Source organism: Macrotis lagotis, chromosome X, assembly GCF_037893015.1.
Source record: "Macrotis lagotis isolate mMagLag1 chromosome X, bilby.v1.9.chrom.fasta, whole genome shotgun sequence".
In the NCBI taxonomy this organism is placed as follows: Eukaryota; Metazoa; Chordata; class Mammalia; order Peramelemorphia; family Peramelidae; genus Macrotis; species Macrotis lagotis.
In genome coordinates, this window is record NC_133666.1 from 76,072,699 (window position 1) to 76,091,690 (window position 18,992).

General features: G+C 43.3%; 1 protein-coding gene across 1 annotated transcript in view; it reads right to left on the reverse strand.

Annotated features, from left to right (window-relative positions):
- Window positions 1–18,992, reverse strand: part of EDA (ectodysplasin A) — a 193,180-nt gene that overhangs the window by 33,737 nt on the left and 140,451 nt on the right. Inside the window, exon 2 of the mRNA XM_074201865.1 lies at window positions 16,317–16,422. Within this exon, the coding sequence (XP_074057966.1) occupies window positions 16,317–16,422 (106 nt within the window). The remainder of the gene's footprint in view (window positions 1–16,316; window positions 16,423–18,992) is intronic.

Sequence of the window (18,992 nt, forward strand, 5' to 3'; positions counted from 1 at the left end):
GGACTCTGCACGTGAAGGCCATGGAAGAGGAGGAGGAAGCTAGGGACAGTCACTCAAAGAGGTCAGCAGAGAACTCAGGGCAGTCAAGACTATGTATTCCCAAGAAATGAAATAAAACATACAAACATAAAATATGTGAGGGAGCCAACAACAGCTAGGGTCACGAATGGCCTCCTGGAAGAGATAGCTTTTGCCTGAGCTTTGGAAGGACCCAGGGATTTTTAAGAGGCAAATGAGGCAGGAGAGCATAGATGGGACACCGTGAGTGAGGAAAGTCACAAAGACCCTTCATTCTAGACCATGGAGTGTACAAAATGGAGTCATAGATCATAAGAGGGAAGTGTTGTGGTGAAGGGAGAGATTCTGATGACGTGGTTGTTGCAATAGTCTAGGGGTAGCTAGATGAGGAGGGGGCTGCTGATGGTGAGGGGCATTTCAATGTTGTGCTTTTTAGCAAGGGTGCAATTTCAAGAGACGGTGAAGTGTGAGGTATAGCCTTATTGATCTGTGGCTGATGGAAGCGAACTGGAAAAGGGAGTCAAAGAGTCACATGGTCCCATGATAACAGAAATCAATATGAAGATTCATGTCCACAGGATGACACCAGAAGAAGCAAAGAAGAAAATCACAAGCTAAAGTCACTGAAAAAGTTGGGAGATGAAAAGCAAATAGGGAGAGGAGAAATGAAAGTTACTGAAGGAGCAGCCAAGAAGGAGGGGGACCATGGGGAGTGCTTTCAAGCAGAGAGTGCTACAAGCAATGTGGTTGGGGATGGAATGAAGAAACAGAAGTGATGGTATTTTAGAACTGAGTCCAAGAGAGCCAGGGTTACAATGCCAGTGATGAGAATAGGTTGAGGATTCAGGGAAGTAGGAATGGGTGGGGAGAGTAAAGGACTAAAACTAAAACATGGTTAAAATAGCTGCTAGAACAGTGTGTGGTAGACATGGTGGGCAGGCAGCAGGATGGAGAACTCCCAGTCTAACCTCGCTCCATCCTACTTAAATGCTCCTTAAACAACAGCACAAAACAATCAGTGTTGGCAAAGGAACCATGTCTGGAATCCAGGCAAGAATCGCCCCCCTTTGAACACCAAGAGTTTTCAAGTTGGCATTTACACAATAGGTTGGCTGGAATTCACTCTACTGTGGGGCTTCCAGTTGGAGGGCTCCATTGCCAACTCTGTGTACCAGTCACCCCATGTAAACCAGCTTGTTTGGCTTCATTATCCTGAAGCACCCTAACTTCCTTCCCACCCTATCAGGCTGGTTTACCAAGTACCTTTTGAATCTGGGTCTGGTACCACTATCCTAACCCTACATGGGCTAGCCACTTGAGTCACATGAAATCAGGAATACCCCCTTGTATATATACCAGGCGGTATACTGGATAAAGTGCCAGATGAGCCTGGATTCAGGAAGACCTGAGTTCAAATTTGGTCTCAGATACTTATTAGCTATGTGTCCCTGAGCAAATCACTTCACCTCTATCTGCCACACTTGCCTCAATTGTAAAAACAATGATCATCACAATAGTATCTCCTTCCAGGTTGTAGATCCTATTTGTAAAAGTGCAGAGCCTGGGGCCCAGCAGGGTAGGTGCTCCACAGTTGTTGACTCCCTTCCCCTTGCCATTAACTACTTCCTGCCACACCTGAACTTCAGTGTCCAGCAGAGTGGAGGGAAGGCAGTTGAGGTCTAAAGAGGACCACTGGTGACTCAAACCTAGATGGGACACCACAAACAGTGTCCCATGAGCTGTCCAAAGTGCTGGGAGAGATACTAGGGTTAAGACCCAGGCCCCAACCTCAGTAAGAGGAAATGGCATAAACAGAGAGACCTAGAATACACCAAATCCCATGGTAATTGTCTAGGACTTACAAAACAGAGTTCTGTGAGGACAGAGGCATTAGAGAAGCCTTCCACTGTAGAGGAGCTTCAAACATTGGTAAGGGATTTCACAAGCAAGGATGAATAACGGGGGGGGGTACTTCAGGCATCTGGAGCAATGTGAAAAGAGAGATGGAGAAGGCACAACATCTGTTAAAGGGGAAGAGAATCAGTTTGCCTGGGGCATAGAGAATGTGAAGGGGAGAAATAGGAAATAAGCTTAGAAAGGTAGGACAGTAGGACTTTGAATGTCAAGTGGACTAGGCAGTTGAAATTTACACAAAAGGGGAAAGGAGCCACTGAAAAAGATTTATCTAGAGTGAGAGTGTGAACTCATTGAGGAAGAACTCAGCCAAGGTCTCAAAATGGTTCTACTGAAGTATAGTAGGTGAAGCTGCCTACCCAGCAGCAGGTGGCGCTGTCAGAACATTCCTGGTCAGGGGTTGGGGTGAAGAATGAAAGTGGGCAGTGAAATATTGCAACATGTGGCAACAAGAAGAAGCTTTGTGACTCTGTGTATGGATTACAGGTGGCAGTTCTCATGTTTGGAGCAAGAATATTATTCATTTTCTCTCTCAATCTCTCTAGAATGTGTTACGATCAAGGTATTCTAGAAAGATTTGAGGAGGGAGTGGGTATTCACAGTTGAGGTGTAGAGGATCAACAAAGGCCCTGCAAGGGAAGTGAATATTGGAACTGAGATGAGGCAAGCTTTAAAAGAAAGGAGGCAGACCAGGCTCTGAAAGATGGAGCTGAAGTAGGGAATTCTAGATACTGGGGCTGCTTGGACAAATGCTAGTTAGCAGGAGATGGAAGGATGTATTGGAGAATAGGCAGCACAGAGATCTTGGGGTTTGAATCCCAGCCCAGCCACTTAACTACTGCATGGTTTTGAGCAAGGCATTTCAATTCCCTGGGCCTCAGTTTCTTCCTCTAAACTCAGAGGACTGGGATATATTTCTCTGCTACAAAGTTATGGTCCTATAAGAAATGGGCTGAACTCTTATGTGATGGTTGGTGGTTGAGTTTGGCTCCAAAACAAAGGACTGTGTGCAGGAAAGTAATGAGAGATAAGACAGGCAAAAGAAGTTGGAGGCAGATGGGAGGAGGGCCTTACATATCAGGTCAGGGAGTTTGTATCACATCCTAGAGACAACACTGGAATCATATTGGAGGATATTTTTGTGGAATTTGGTGCTACTCTGTTTACAACTAGTGTTACTGCACAACAGAATTGGTTGGGAGGATGTTCTGTGGGGGATACCTAGACAAGACATCCAGAGCAGCAGATGTAGAGGGTGGAAGCCCAAGTCCAAGGTCTTCTTGGATCAAGACAGATGCAAACTGATTAGAAGTCTGGCTGTGGGCCAGAGTCCAGACTCCTATCATGTGACCTTAGGGTGGTCATTTCTTTTTCTTAGGCCTCAGCTTCTTCTTCTCTGAAGTGATGGGCCTGGAACAGAGGAACTCTTGTATACTGTCCAGTGGGTAGTTTTCAGATTTACGATCTTCTGATAAAGTTGGAGATGGTCAAGTTCAATCAATGGTGGAGGAAAGTGGAAAAACATGGGAAGAACAAATTGGCTTGAAGTTCCAGTTTGGACAGTTCATGGGTTTTGGGGCACTTGCATGTTTTCTTTTCGCCTTTTAGTTGTTGTGAACACCTCTGACTCAGCAAGGGCTTAAGAAACATCTGTGGAGCTCAAAAGGGGGGTCTGAGCACCCTACCAGAGTCTCTGCCATTAACCACAGTTCTCTGGGAAGACACCAGCTGCTAACATGCACATGTCTGGTGGCAGGCTATTGGGGGACAGCCAAAGGGAGTTGACAGAGGAATACAGAGGAGAAACAGGCCAAGACAGGTCAAGACCTGCCCAGGAACACATGACCAGTTAGGTAGGAGGTAGGATTGGAACTCAGGGCTCTTCTGGCTTTGAGCACAACACACTTCCCACTACACCATGGTGTCATGGCTTGGAGGGGGTGCTGGTGCAGAATTCAATGTATTTCCTCCCTCCTACGGTTCAATGAGAAGGCATTAGTTCTAGCCTGTGCATGAAGCCAGAATAGCCCTGGTCCGTGGCAGAGACTCCAGGATGAAGACTAACTTCCGGTGACATGATGATCCAGGGAGCAGAGATGATCCCAGTGGTGGCAGTGGGGAGCCAAAAGGACCTAAGGGTTTTTTCTTTTATATAGAGCCAGATGACAAGAATCCTAAGAGTTAAGCATTGGTAATCAAGGTAAAGAAAGCAAATACTTTGGTAGCATCTTTAAAAATCTCATTTCATTTAAGTAAATGCCCTTCAACTGGGGAATGGCTTAACGAACTGTGGCATGTGTATGTAATGGAACACTATTGTTCTATTAGAAACCAGGAGGGATGGGAATTCAGGGAAGCTTGGAAGGATTTGCATGAACTGATGCTGAGCAAGATGAGCAGAACCAGAAAAACACTGTATACCCTAACAGCAACAAGGGGGCGATGATCAACCTTGATGGACTCACTCATTCCATCAGTGCAACAATCAGGGACAATTTTGGGGTATCTGCAATGGAGAATACCATCTGTATACAGAGAAAGAATTGTGGAGTTTGAACAAAGACCAAAGATTATTACTTTCAATTTAGGGGGAAAAGCCGTTATCTTATGTAATTTTGCTATCTCTTATACTTTATTTTTCTTCCTTAAGGATATGATTTCTCTCTCATCACATTCAATTTAGAGCAATGTATACCATGGAAACAATGGAAAGACTAACAGACTGCCTTCTGTGGGGGGTGGGGGGAGTGAAGCAAGAAGAGGGGAAAAATTGTAAAACTCAAAATAAATAAAATCTTTCTTTAAAAAAATAAATTAATCACAGTTTCATTCTTCTAAAAAAAATCTCATTTCATCCAGAACAGCTTTTCAGAGCAGGGTTTTGTTGTTCTCTTCAACTGCTCTTAGGTCATGCCTGGGATTCTTGGGTCATGTTCTGGGTCATGCCATGGGTTCATTTTGACCTGGCTGATTTTCTAAATACCAAAGTACAACTCATTACCTTGGAAAAGCAGGGCCTGCTTTCATTGTTCCACTCACCATTGTGATAGCTTCTTGGCTCCTGCTCCCCTATATGTCCTGTCACTTCCATCTACATGTGAGCTACTGGAGGGCAGGGGTTCCTTTGTTTTGGCATATGTACTTGTAGGACTCAGGCCAATGCTTTGCATACGGTAACAACATATTCAAAGTTTTTCATTTCTTCATTGATTCATTCAGTCATTTTAAATATTGAAAACAGAAAAAGAAGGCCACTCTCCCCATCTCAAGTGTGATCAATGTTGGGCCAATGTGACCATAAACAAAGGACCACTTAGCTATCTGTTAGTGGCAGACTCTACGAACTTTGCCAGACAAGAAATGGACAGGCTCCTGAATGTTGCCCAGAACAGAAAAGCTAAGTGATTGGCAGCATCACAGCAACCCACTCACACCCTCTGGCAGGACGTGTGTGACCACTGCCCTACCTCAGAACAGCAGTATACACATGTGGAGTCATTACTATGAACAGTTTACAAAATCATTTTTGAGACAGCTATTCATTTGATTTAATGACTGCCTTTTGAGAGAAGCAGACAGATTATTATTTCCCCTATTTTTCAATTATTTTTTTTCAATGAGCAAGCATCTGGCCTTTCTCCTTTCCTCATCTGGAAAAAAAGAAAAACCCAAAACAATCCAGCAATAAAATCCACAGTCCAGCAGAATGCATTCCTCATTGGCCACATCCCAAAGTGCTAATGTCACTGCTGTTCTGATCTGTCACTGGACAGCAAATGGGCAGTGTCTGAAACCTTCAGACCATTGGAATCATGGGTGATCAGCGCATTGATCAGAGTTCTTAAGTTTTTCAAACATGTGTTTTTACATGAACTATACATTGGAGCTTCTTCAACTTCCCATTCACTTTTAGGCCCAGCAATCCCAGACCATTGTTGGAGAAACCGAAGAAAGAGCTGAACTGAACACATGGCCCCTTGCTGCTGTGCAATTTTGGCTGGCCTCCCCCTCACCTCCTCTGCAAACAGTAAAGCTCCAGGACCTTCAATGGCCTGACCAAGGTCACAGAAGGAGTAAGCAGGAGGAGGAGCCTCAGCCTTTTGACTCTAGATCCAGTACTCTCTGCTCTGCTGTCCATAGGTCAGTAATCTCTGAAAGCCCCCAAAAAAGATGGCTGTGAATTTCATTGATTCCTGGCCCAAGTCACAGCATCATAGACTTAGGGCTGGAAGGATCCTTGGAGATGATCTAGGCTAGCCTCTATGCCCCTTTTACAAATGAAGAAACAAGTGAACTGTTCAAGATCACCCAGAGAGTAAAAGCAGTAAGTAGAATCAGCAAAGGTATGTTATAAACAAGAAGGTATTTCAAGTCCTATCTTTTTCCACTGTGTGATACCAATCATTGCTCCCCACCTCCAACACTTTTAGGGGGGTTATTCATTGGGTAGATCAGAGGAAGTATAAGCCCCAGGATACCTGGATTTCAGAAAGCATTTCATGAGGCTTCTCCTTAGATCCTTGTGGATACAATAGAGATGTGGGCTGGATAATAAGACCATTAGGTGGAGATGGAGCTGACTGAATGAGTTCTGACTAATGGATTGATGCCAACTTTGAACAAAGTTTCCAATAGAATACCAAAGGGCTCTGCCCTTGATCTTACTTGGTTGCAGATTTTTTTGTCAGTGACTCAAATGAAAGTGGATATAACATGCTTATCCAATCTGCAAATGACACATTGGTAAGACTGGCTAATATAATGGATGATGGACTCAAATTCCAAAAGATCTCAAGAAACTAGAATGAGAGGCTGATGCTAAGATGATGACATTTAATATGGATAAAAGTAAAGTTCTGTTCTTTGCTTCCTCCCCCCAAAAAAGAAAAAAAGAAATCGAGAAAAGTCCCATACTTGATGAGGTCTCTGTGACTAGAGAACAGTTTATGTGAAGGAAGATCTGGATGTCAGCAGTGTGACATGGCAGACAAAAATGCCAACATAATCTCTGATCACATTAAGAGAGGCAGAATATCCATGAGCTGGAAGGCAACAGACCCACTGCCCTCTATCCTAATTAGACTCATAGTTTAGGGAGGACATTGATAAATTAGAAGCTGTTGGGGGGGGACCTTGAGGTGAGGTATCTCAAAACCTGAGGATCTGTGGAAGGAACTACCATATTTCTCCAAAAATAAGACCGGATCTTATATTAATTTTTTGCTGCAAAAGATGTCATTGGGTCTTATTCTCAGGGGATGTCTTAATTTTTTTTCATGTACAGCAGTCTACATTTGTTCATTTATTCATGAACAAAAATCTACAGTTATTCAAATATAGTCATGTCATCTTCTGGAATGTCGTCATGACTCTCCCAAATTCTGGCCCGAACCTCTTGTGACTACATTTTTTTGTAGAACCATTGATCCCAATCTCTCCTGTCCAGCAGCAGAGTTCTCCTTCAACGAGTACTTCTTGTCCATGTAACCTGCTCCTAGTGTATTGGTAACACAGATGTCAGTGGCTTTATCCCATGAATTCTTCACCCAAGTCACAACCTCTTGCAGGTTAGACTTCACAAAGTTTTCACACTGATTTCTCTCTACTCTATTTTCAATATAGTCACCGATTTCCATGTGCAAATGGTCTTTGAATGGCTTGCTTATCACAATATCATGAATCTGGAGATGGGTAGTCATTCCTGTGGGAATCATTATTTGATCTCTTCTTCTCTCTGTAAGGAATCTCTTCATGTTTTTAGAGGGGCAAGTGCCGGCTGTATCTCAGATTAGCAGACTTCTTCGGCCACCTCTCAAAACAAAGTGACAGCATTAAATTGACCTTATGATTGCTTGCGTACACCAGTTATTTTGTTTTCAAGAATATAAATGCCCTGAGTGATGCTTTTCATATCAACTATGTATGTTATTCATGTGTTGTGTCTATATCCCATTTGGTCATTTGGCAACAAGTTTTGAGTTCATCTGTTTATATAGGAGTTTACCTCAAGGTGCTCCCTTGGGTATTTACAAATGCTTAATTATAATTTACATTATCATTTATTTTAAGTATTTATGTCAATAACATTATTTATTTATGTTTTAATATTATTATTTTGTGAGGTTGGTAGGAAAGGTCTGTTGCACTTGGGAGAGAGAGGGGGCCCAGGCTGTGCCAGGGCAGACCAGGCCCCAATAAACCAGAAGCAGGTCTTGAGAGTCACTGACCCACAGTGGCAGCAGCTGCTTCTAGAGCTCTCAGCCCACAGATGGTAAGGGATTGAACAACTGGTCAGAAGGAGATTAAGGGGTCTCTTAAGAGTCCTGATGCAGGACTCTGTTGCTTTGCTCATTCTCAGATCTGAATTGTGGTCTTAGGTGATATCCCCAGGGTAGGGAGTACACCAGAGTTTGTAGCCACAGGGGAGTGAAGACCTTCCTAATAACTCCAGAGAAGAAAAGAATACTTATAGTCACTCACAGACCCAGAGCACAGATCAGAAGACTACTAAACACTTCTCCTTTAATCATACCACCTTGGAAGAATTGAAAACTTAAAGGCCCTTAGAAGTATCTCTGAAAACAGCTGCACAAAATCCCAGAAGCTTGGAACAATACACTCTCTATCCTAAACCTTTTAATAAAGTGTTAAAATCAAGTAATAGACTGGGCAAATGAGCAAACAATAGAAAAAATTCTGACTATAGAAAGTTACTACAGTGACAAGGAAGATCAAAACACACACTCAGAAAAAGATAGCAAAGTCAAAGCTCTTACAATTAACATCTCTAAGAAAAATATGAGTTCATTTCAGGCCATGGAAAAGCTCATGAAGGATTTTGAAAACCAATTTAGAGGGGTGGTTAGGTGGACCAGTGGATAGAGCATTGGCCCTGGAGTCAGGAGTTCCCGAGTTCAAATCCAGCCTCAGACACTTAATAATTACCTAGCTGTGTGGCCTTGGGCAAGCCACTTAGTCCCATTTACCTTGCAAAAACCTAAAAAAAATTCAACTTAGAGAAGTAGAGGAAAATTGGAAGGAGAAATGAGATTGATACAAGAAAATCATGAAAACACATCTCAACAGATTAGAGACACACACAAAAAAATACTAAAGAAAATAACACTTTAAAAACAGACTAGACCAAATGGTGAAAGAAGTACAAGAAATCAATGAGGAGAAAAATGTTTTAAAAAAACAGAATGGATCAAATGGAAAGAGGCACAAAAATTCACTGAAGGAAATCATTCCTTAAAAAGTAGAATTAACTAAATGGGAAAAAAGGTACAAGAACTTACTGAAGAAAATAATTTCTTCAGAGTTAGAATTAAGCAAATGAAAGCTAATGATGAAAAATCAAGAAATCATAAAGCAAAACTAAAATAATGAAAAAACTGAAGATAATGTGAAATGTCTCATTGGAAAAACAACTGACCTGAAAGAGAATTGACCAGGAGAGATAATTTTACAATTATTAGACTATCTGAAAGCAATGATTAAAAAATATCATCTTTCAAGAAATTATTATGGGAAAATTCCCTGATTTTCTAGAACTAGAGGGTAAAATAGAAATTGAAAGAATGTATTGATCACCTCCTGAAAGAGATCCCCAAAAGAAAACTCCCAGGAATATTATAGCCAAACTCTAGAGATCCAAGTTCAAGGAGAAAAATATTGCAAGCAGCCAGAAAGACACAAGTATGATGAGTTGTAATCAGGATAACACTTCTAAGTAGTAATTTCTACATTAAAAGATCAGAGGGTTTGAAATAGGATATTCTAGAGAGCAAAGGAGCTAGGTTTACAACCAAGAATCAACTATCAACCAAAAGTGAATATCATTCTTCAGTGGGAAATGAACATTCAATGAAATAAATGACTTTAAAGAATTCTTTTTTTTGTTTGATTTTTGCAAGGCAATGGGGGTTAAGTGACTTGCCCAAGGTCACACAGCTAAGTATTTATTAAGTGTCTTAGACTGGATTTGAACCCAGGTCCTCCTGATTCCAGGGCCAGTGCTCTATCCTCTATGCCACCTAGCTGCCCCTAAAGAATTCTCAATTAAAAAAAACAGGGCTGAATAGAAAATTGAACTTCCAAATACAAGACTCATGAAAAGCATAAGGGACTTAATAAGGTTAAATTTTTTACATTACTACATGGGAAGATGATACTGGTAATTCATGAGAACTTTCTCATTATTAGGAAAGTTATAAGGAGTATATATATGGACAGAGAGCTCAGGTGTGAGTTGAATATAAAGGGATGATATCTAAAAAATAAAATTAAGGAGTAAGGGAGGAATGTATTAGGGGAAAGGGAAAGAGAGAAGTAGAATGGGTTAAATTATCTGATATAAAAGAGACAAGACAAAGCTTTTATAGTGGAGGGGAAGAAGGGGATGTGACAGGGAATGAGTGAACATTTCTCTCATCAGAATTGACTCATAAAGGGAATAACATACTCAATTGGGTATAATAATCTATCTTATCCTGTAGAAAAATAGGAAGGGAAGGAGATAATGGGGGGTGATAGAAGGGAGGGTCGATTGGGGTAGGGAGGGAGGTAGTCAGAAGCAAAACATTTTTGAAGAGGGATAGGGTGAAAAGAGAAAGAGAATAAAGTAAACAGAGTGAGAAATAGGATGGAGGGAAATACAGTTAGCAGTAGTAACTGTGAAAAAAATTTTAAAGCAATTTTCTTTGATAAAGGCCTCATTTCTCAAACATATAGAGGACTGAGTCAAATTTATAACAATAAAAGACATTCCCCAATTGATAAATGATCAAAAGATATAAACAGTTTTCAGATGGAGTAATCAAAGCTATCTATAACTATGAAAAAATATTTAATCTTGTTATTGATTGGATAAATACAAATGAAAACAATTCAAAAGTATTGCTTCATACCTATTAGACTGGCTAATAGGATAGAAAAGGAAAATGGCAAATGTTGGAGGGGATGTGGGAAAAATGAGACATTAATGTACTGTTGGTGGAATTGTGAAGTGCTTCAATCATTCTTTGGATCAATTTGAAACTACGCCCAAAGGGTTATAAAATTCTTCCTACACTTTGGCCTAGGTAATACCTCTACTATGTCTGTATCCCAAAAGAAACAAACAATAAAAAAGGAAAAGAATCTGTATGTACAAGGATATTTATGGCAGTCCTTTTTTTTTTGGTGGCTAAGAATTGGAAATTGAGGAGATGCCTATCCATTAGGGAATGGCTGTACAAATCATGGTATGTGATTATGATGGAATACTATTTGCTGTAGGAAATGATGAGCAAGATGCTCTCAGAAAAACTTGAAAAGACTTATATGAGCTGATGCAAAGTGAAATGCACAGTGTACAAAGGAAAAGCAATATTGTAAGATGATCAGCTGTGAATGACTTAGCTTTTATTAGCAATACAATGGTCTAAGACAACTCTGAAGGACATATGATGAAAAATGCTCTCCAATCCCCAGAGAAAGAATTGATGGTGTCTGCATATGGATTGAAGCAGACTTTTTAAACTTTATTTTTCTTAAGGGGTTTTTTTGGTCTATATATTTTTTCACAACATGACATTATGGAAGTGTTTTGCATGACTACACATGTAGAACCTATATCAAATTGCTTGCCTTCTCCATGAGGGTGAGTGGGGAGGGAGAAAAGGAGAGAACTGGGAACTCACTTTTGAATATGAATGTTAAAAATTGCTTTTACATGTTAGAGGAGAAAAATAAAATAGTAAATAAATTAAAAAGGCGATAAGAAAAGAGAGCTTAATGAAAATGATTAGTTACTTTTCCTTCTAACTCAGTCATTTTCATATAGGGCCTCAGGCAGCTTGGCAAAGATGCATCTGAAAATTAAGCATGTTATCACATTTCTAAACCTTTGGCATTATGCTCTGGCTACTGTGACTGCTAACCAACTGCCTCCATAGGCCAGAGGGGCCAATTCCCAAGGTCAACAGAAAAACAGGGCTGAAGGAATAGGTGATTTTTGTTTTTGTTTTTTTTTTTTATCGATTTTCTGGACCCTACCTTCTTTAACTTGAGTCCTCTTCTGATGTCTCTTTATGCTGTGAGCATCATTCCAAAGACTCTGTCAGTGAAGCCCAAGCTCAGCAGTTTATTTTGTTATATTCAGACATTCAGTTGTGTACAACTCTTCACGACCCCATAGATTTTAGCACACCAGGCCCTTCTGTTTTCTACTGTCTCCTGAAGTCTGTCCAAGTTCATGTTCATGGTTTCCATGACATTCTCTGTCCATCTCATCCTCTACCATCCCCTTCTCCCTTTGACTTCAATCATTCCCAACATCAGGATCTTTTCCAATAAGTCTCCTCTTCTCATTATGTGGCCAAAGTATTTAAGTTTCATGAACAGTCTGAATTAATTTCTTTAAGTATCGACTGATTGATTGATCTCCAGGTTGTTGAAAGAACTCTCCAAAGTCTTCTCCAGCACCACAATTTAATAGTGTCGATTTTGCTGTGCTCAACTTTCCTTATGGTCCAACTCTTACAGTCATCCATTGCTACAGGGAAATCCACAGATTTGACCATATGGATCTTTGTTGGCAAGGTGACCCCTCTGCTTTTTTTGTATGCTGGCCAGATTTGCCTTGGTTTTCCTTCCAAGGAACAAGCAGCTTTGAATTTCACGGCTGTGGTCTCTGCAGGGTCTTTGAGCCCAAGGATATAAAATCTACTTCCATTTCTTCTCCCTCTACTTGCCAGGAAGTTCTGGGATCAGTTGCCAGGTTATTCATGTTTTTTAGCTTTTTATACTCTCTTCTTTCACCCTCATCAAAAAGCTTCTTATTTCCTCTTCACTTTCTGCCATCAGAATGGCATCTTCTGCAGAGCTGATGTTGATATTTCTCCCAGAAATCTTAATTCTGGCTTTGGATTCATGTAGCCTGGCATTTTGCATATTATGCTCTGGACATAAGTGAAATAAAGTGACAATATACAACCTTATCATAGATTTCTTTTTCCAGTCTTAAACCAATCACTCATTGGTTGGTTCTAACTGTTACTTCTTGGCCCACATATAGGTTCCTCGGGAGACAAGTAAGATAAGGGCTTGTCACATTTTTTTTGATTCACATAGAGTTGAAAACAGCTGAAAAATGACCAAACCACTATAAATTCAATCATCCAATCCAATCCCTGCCTTGTTTTACCAAGCATGAGGTTACCAGCTCCACCAAGTGTTCTGAGTATCCTAAAGGATAAGGCAGTCCCAGACCTTGAGAATCTAGTGGTCTGCCAAGGGATATGAGGCAAGTGGACAGAGAGCCCATAGTCCCAATTCTCTCTGAACAAAGTAGATGATAGGTTACTCAGAGAAGCTTTCTTGAATGTCTCAAATGCCCATGGACTGATGATCATCTCAATGCAATTTCCAGATTCCTCTTTCAAGCCCTAACCTCTCTCCTGACCTCTAAGTCCACAGTAAAAACTATTGACCATTTTTAACTAGATGACCTATAGCCATCTGAGTCCAACACAATGAAAAGAGAACTCATCCTATTCCCCTCTCAAGCCTTCCATCCTTTTCAGATGCCCTCTCAGGGTGGAGGGGACCAGCACCCTCCCAGTCACCCAGGCTTGCATCCTCGCTTTTATCCCCTCTCATTCTCCTTTGCACTTATCCCATGACTCTAATCAGTCACTAAGTCTTGCCCTTTCCATCTTTACAACATCTCTCACTTACACAACCCCTCCAGCTCAGGTGGCCTCATCATCTCTCATGGCTTGCAGTAGCCCCCCATACTGCTACAGTGATTTTTCTGACTAGGGAGCTCCCTTGTCCAGGAAGTTTCAGGATCAAACTCAAATTGTTTTGTTTTGCATTTATATGGCCCTCAGGCTCAGCCTTATTCCACATGATTTCCCTTTCTGTAGCCTTTGTTCGTTCTGTACAGTTTGGTGAAACTGACCCTTTTACCATTGCTCATGTACACTCTTCCATTTCCCAACTCTGTCCTTTCCTAGGAGTCATGTGGCATTCTTAAAAGACCCACTTTCTTTGAATTCCTAGCTTCCTGCAAGGGCCAGCTCAAGACTTCCCTCTGTGTGAGACTGAGCTTGTTTCCTCCCATTTATCAGTGTCCCTCTCTCCACATCACTTTTTATCTGCATAGATATGTATGTGCCCTTTTCTCTGAGCCAATAAAAGCTCCTTGAGGACCTGGCTCACCAAAGGGGCTTAATAAATCCCTGTTAATGAGGAGCTCCCTCACCCATCTCTGAGTTTCAGAGTTTAAGCAATCCAGACCCTCTCTTGAAATGAGATTTTGCTATTTTACTTTAATGAGTAGGTTCATAATGACATTTTAATGATCAGAGATTCAAAACTAATGTAAACAGATGTCTCTCCTAAGGTGAACATGTTCAAGACACTTTTAGAAAGATGCCAGCTGCTTCCAGGAGACAGTTGGGTGCCCCCCAGAGAGGTGAAGGAGCAAAGGATGGAAGCTGGGCCCAATTATAGGTACAATCGAGGGCAGCAAGAGAAATTGAAGCACACCCCAAGGAGTGGGGAGATACCTCCACTCCCTATCTCCTGCAGCTGGCTCTGCTTTGGCCCAGCAAAGAGTCGGTTGTTGGGGGTGGTTTTTCCTGGAATCGGTTTCAGGTTCTTATATGTTAATAGCAAAGGCTAGGTGGCGCAGTGGATAAAGCACCAGACCTGGAGTCAGGAGTACCTGGGTTCAAATACGGTCTCAGACATTTAATAATGACGTTAACTGTGTGGCTTTGGGCAAGCCACTTAACCCCATTTGCCTTGCAAAAAACCTAAAAAAAAAATATAAAGTTGTTGGGGCTGCTAAGTAGTGCAGTGGATAAAGCACCGGCCTTGGAGTCAGGAGTACCTGGGTTCAAATCCAGTCTCAGACACTTAATAATTATCTAGCTGTGTGGCCTTAGGCAAGTCACTTAACCCCATTTGCCTTGCAAAAACCTAAAAAAAAATTAGCAAAGGCACTGTTCTTCAACACAGGCAATAAAGATTCCTGGCCCTGGCTGGGAGAGCCATGTACTTGTGACAGCATCTCAAAGGGCTCAGCAATGACATGGCTCCTTCTTTCTTCACTGCCTCCTCTCAGGCCAACTCTGTAACCTGTGGTCTTCCAGCTCTAGTCACATCTGCCATCCACCCTGACTTACAAACTATGCCACCAAAATCCATTGAGAGGATAGATGGAGAGTATTTGGCCAACATTAAAATGCGAGTGAAAATGTGCTGTTATTGTTACCACCAGGATTATCATTAATTGTGATGAGAAGGGAAAGCTGAAAAACAGTTCTGCCTGACCCTTCCAGGCACAGTGTCATTGCTCAAGGGGACTTCCAAGCCACTCTTTTCACAGATGAGGAAACTGAGAGACTGGGAGAAATGCTACAATCTGCTTCAGAGGTAGAGATGAGAGCAGAATCTAAATTATGGTGCATGCTCCATTGGAGGGATGGACCCTGACACCCCTTGCTGGACCCCAGCCAATCTTCACCCTCACCCTGCTTTATAAATGTCACCTGACCATCTTTCTAAGGGTCATCAGGCCCATGAACTAAGTGCCTTTGGATCGACTTGGACCAGTTCTACGCCCTTTGGTTCTTGCCCACAGAACCCTGACCTCTTCTCTGGAGCTCTTGCCCTCAGGAATACTTTCCTTCAGTTCAGTCTACTTTGCTCCCTTATAGTAAATGGAAGCTGAAAAAAAGGCTCATTTTTCTCCCTTGAGATTGTCACCTTGCATAGTATAGTCCTAGGTGTGCACAAATGGCTGATGCCACCCTGAGACGCAGACTCTGGTCAGGGCCGTTCTGCTAACAGGTGTGTCAATTGATAGAGCCACCTGATGCCTGACAGATGATGACCAAAGAAGTCAGAACTAAAAAGAAGAACCTCCTCTCCTCCTCGTTGCCATCAAAGGGTCTGATATGTCATTATACCAGAGCTGCCAAGGTAGCCCAGGACTCTAAACAGTTCTGCAGCCTCCTGGTCATTTAGTTAGCCAGACTCAAAGAACCCACAAGGCCATGGCCAACCTGTGACCTCCTCCAGGGGACAAATGGCAGTCTTAGATCAAGGAGTAATTATTACAAACATATGATGAATTTTCTGATTAAATTCCTGCAGCCCACTCACATACAGACTTCAGACCAAGTGACTCAGGCCAGAAAACTCATTCTCTTGTGTCCCAAGTAGCTCCAGGATGACTGGCCCAAACAAGAGATGAGCATGAATGTCCTCATGACAGGGAGGTGCCAAAGATAAGCCTAGCCTTGGCACAGAAGTCCTGAAACAGGTTTAGGACCCACTGAGTGGCCAGGAACAACCCTACCCGGGCACCTGGGGGAGGGGGCCCTTACCATCTGCTCCTTCACTGCTTTTGCTCCTCTTACTGCGCTGAGCATGTCTACTTTCCTCTTCATTGGGGAGCTTTTCTTCAGGGAAGAAGAAATTCAGCAGAGCCAACTGCAAAACACAGAGAACACAAGAGTGAGTTGGAAAAGGTTGGTGCCAACACAATGGGGAAGGGAGTAGCACAGCTCCCCTATGCCTGCTCCTTGCTCCCCCTCTCACTGTCAAGCTCCCCTCTGCTCAGCATTCAAGGTTAGAAACCATGGAGTCATCGGGGCCCCACCCCTGGCCTCAGTCACCTGGCAAGCCATCAACCCATTTTCTAAACCTGCCATTCCCTTCTCTTCTCTGCCACAGACCCTAAGTTAATGGAAGTTCTCCCTGGGCCTGAATTACTCCAGTAGCCTCCACCATGTGGCCCTGCCTCAGAGAAATGTCTCTTACCCCCAGGAAAACATCTGTGTCTTGGTCAATGCTGCCCCAGTTTTATTGCTCAAAGCTCTCTGGCAGCTTCCCAGTGATCCTTGTAAGCTCCTGGTAGGCAGGTGCCCGTTTCGATTTTGAATTTCCAGAGCCTGACTCAAAGCTTTGTATCCAGTCATTTTGGTTGAACTGCATCTGAAGTCTAGACTCCTCCTGATTTTCAAAGGCCCCATTCAGTGATGGCACAAGCCTCTGTTCCAGCAGGTTGCTCCCCAACCCGACTCCCTCCTGCTTAGCAAGGGTGTCTTCCTTCCTCCTTCTCAGGCCTCCTGCCTGCACTTTCCTTTGGACCCCAAGTACATATTCTCAACTGTGGGACTTGGCTACCAGCAAGATTTCCTGTGTGTGTGGGGGGTGGAGTTTGCACATGTCTCATCTCCCCAGTTCTCTGAGGGCCAGGTCAGGCCAGGGCTGTAGCTGATACTCATCTGTAGTTTCCTCCCAGTCAGACTCCCAAAACATATGCGACTCTTAGGCACTTCTGTGTTCTCCAGATGCCCCAGTTGGCTGGGGAATGGCCCACTTGCATTTTCAGGTCAGTTCAGAACAATCAGTGTCCCCCAGGCCTCCTGGCTGCTTAGTGGCCCAAGCAAGGGGGAGGATGCAAGAAATAGGCTTCACAGACTTGTTTCTAGCCCTCAGGAATCCTCAGCCTCTGAACCAAAGGAAGCTCTTTGGCCCGGATGTAGGAGCTACTCAGGATACTGAAAGCACACCCATGAAATAGACAAGAGCTGGTTGGGGTGCCAGGAAGCAGAAGCAGAGGCCAGGTGCTCAGGTCGACCCAGCCTGGCAGGCTGGAGCCTCCCCATTGTGAAAAAATACGTTCTCTACAGTCTGTGACTGGAGGGAGGACAGGGATTATTAGCCACATGTTCCAGGGGAGGAGACTGAAGTTCAGAGTGGATGAGTAGATGGATCTAATGTCACACAGAACCAGGCAACAAGCATTTATTAACTACTCTGTGCTGAACACTGACTAGAGGAGGCTCAAGCTGGAATTCAAAGGGCCTGTTCCTCTCCCTATCTCAAGAGAGGGCAAGGGACTGGTTCACAGGAACCTTGGTATCCACACTTTAAATCCACGATTCTCTAATAGTAGACAGGCCAAAGTGGGCCCTGTTCTGGGGTGTCTCAAAGGGAGATAGGTTCTTCCAACTTGGAGACTTTGGATTTCTACCCACCGGTTAGGGCTGTCAGAGGTAGATGGGTAGGGTTGGCCCTTAGGCTCAGAAATCTACTTTCCTGAGAGTAAAGGCAAGGAGGGGTGATATAGAGTTGTGCCATCCTGGAGGTGTGTGTTGGGTGTATAGATGTCATGGGGGCTCCGGGAGAGGTGGGCACTGGCCCACATATTTCTGCTCCAACTGATTTCTTTGGGCTCCCAGAAGGAGCAGGGAGGGTCCTAGGTCTCTGGGATACTCTTGGCGGGGATCATGCATCCTCTGTTCTCTATTTTCAAGTTCTGCACTGACAGTATGGGACAGTATTGGATGGGCCTTGTGTATTCCCTATCAAACCAAGGGGAAGGAGACTTCACAGAGTAAATGACCCCCTCTGCACAGAACTCACAGCTGTATCTTCCATTAGCAGGCAGGCAGGCCAACAGGAGGGAAAGCCATCAGTGCTGAAAAGGCCATTGAGAGGGCTGGCCCTGGCCCAAGGAAAGAGGTCCTGGGTCCAGCTAAGCCTCCAGGGGTAGGTTAGAGGGTGGGAATCAGGCAGGAGGCCTAATTCCCAGACTGTGATACTCCCTTTCACCAGGAAGAAGGCAGCCAGAATATTGGTCAGAGCCAAGGATCTGGCTCAGGGGAGAACAATCCAATTCTTTCCACTTTCTTCACTGATTCTGCCCTTCTTCCCAAGGGCCAAATATCAGGGCACACATGACCCAGGCAGAGTTCCTGAGGGCATCCTATCTACCCTACTGGACAAGGGTCATCTCAGCACCTTGCCCCAGCTCTTGGCACTGCTCTGAGTATCTGGGAGGTTGGGGACCAGGTTAAAAGTGAATAAGCTGAGCCTACATTCTGAAGAGAAGGGTGAGGCCAAGGCCCCAGCTAGCTCAGAGCCTGTTCCTATTTGCAGATTTACTGAGGCAGCAAGCAAACCCAGGATGTGACAGACAGATGGTGGGCAAAGCAAAGAGATGCCCCAAGCCATGAGCTGGGGGAGGTGAAGGACCCCCTGACTTAGGCTAG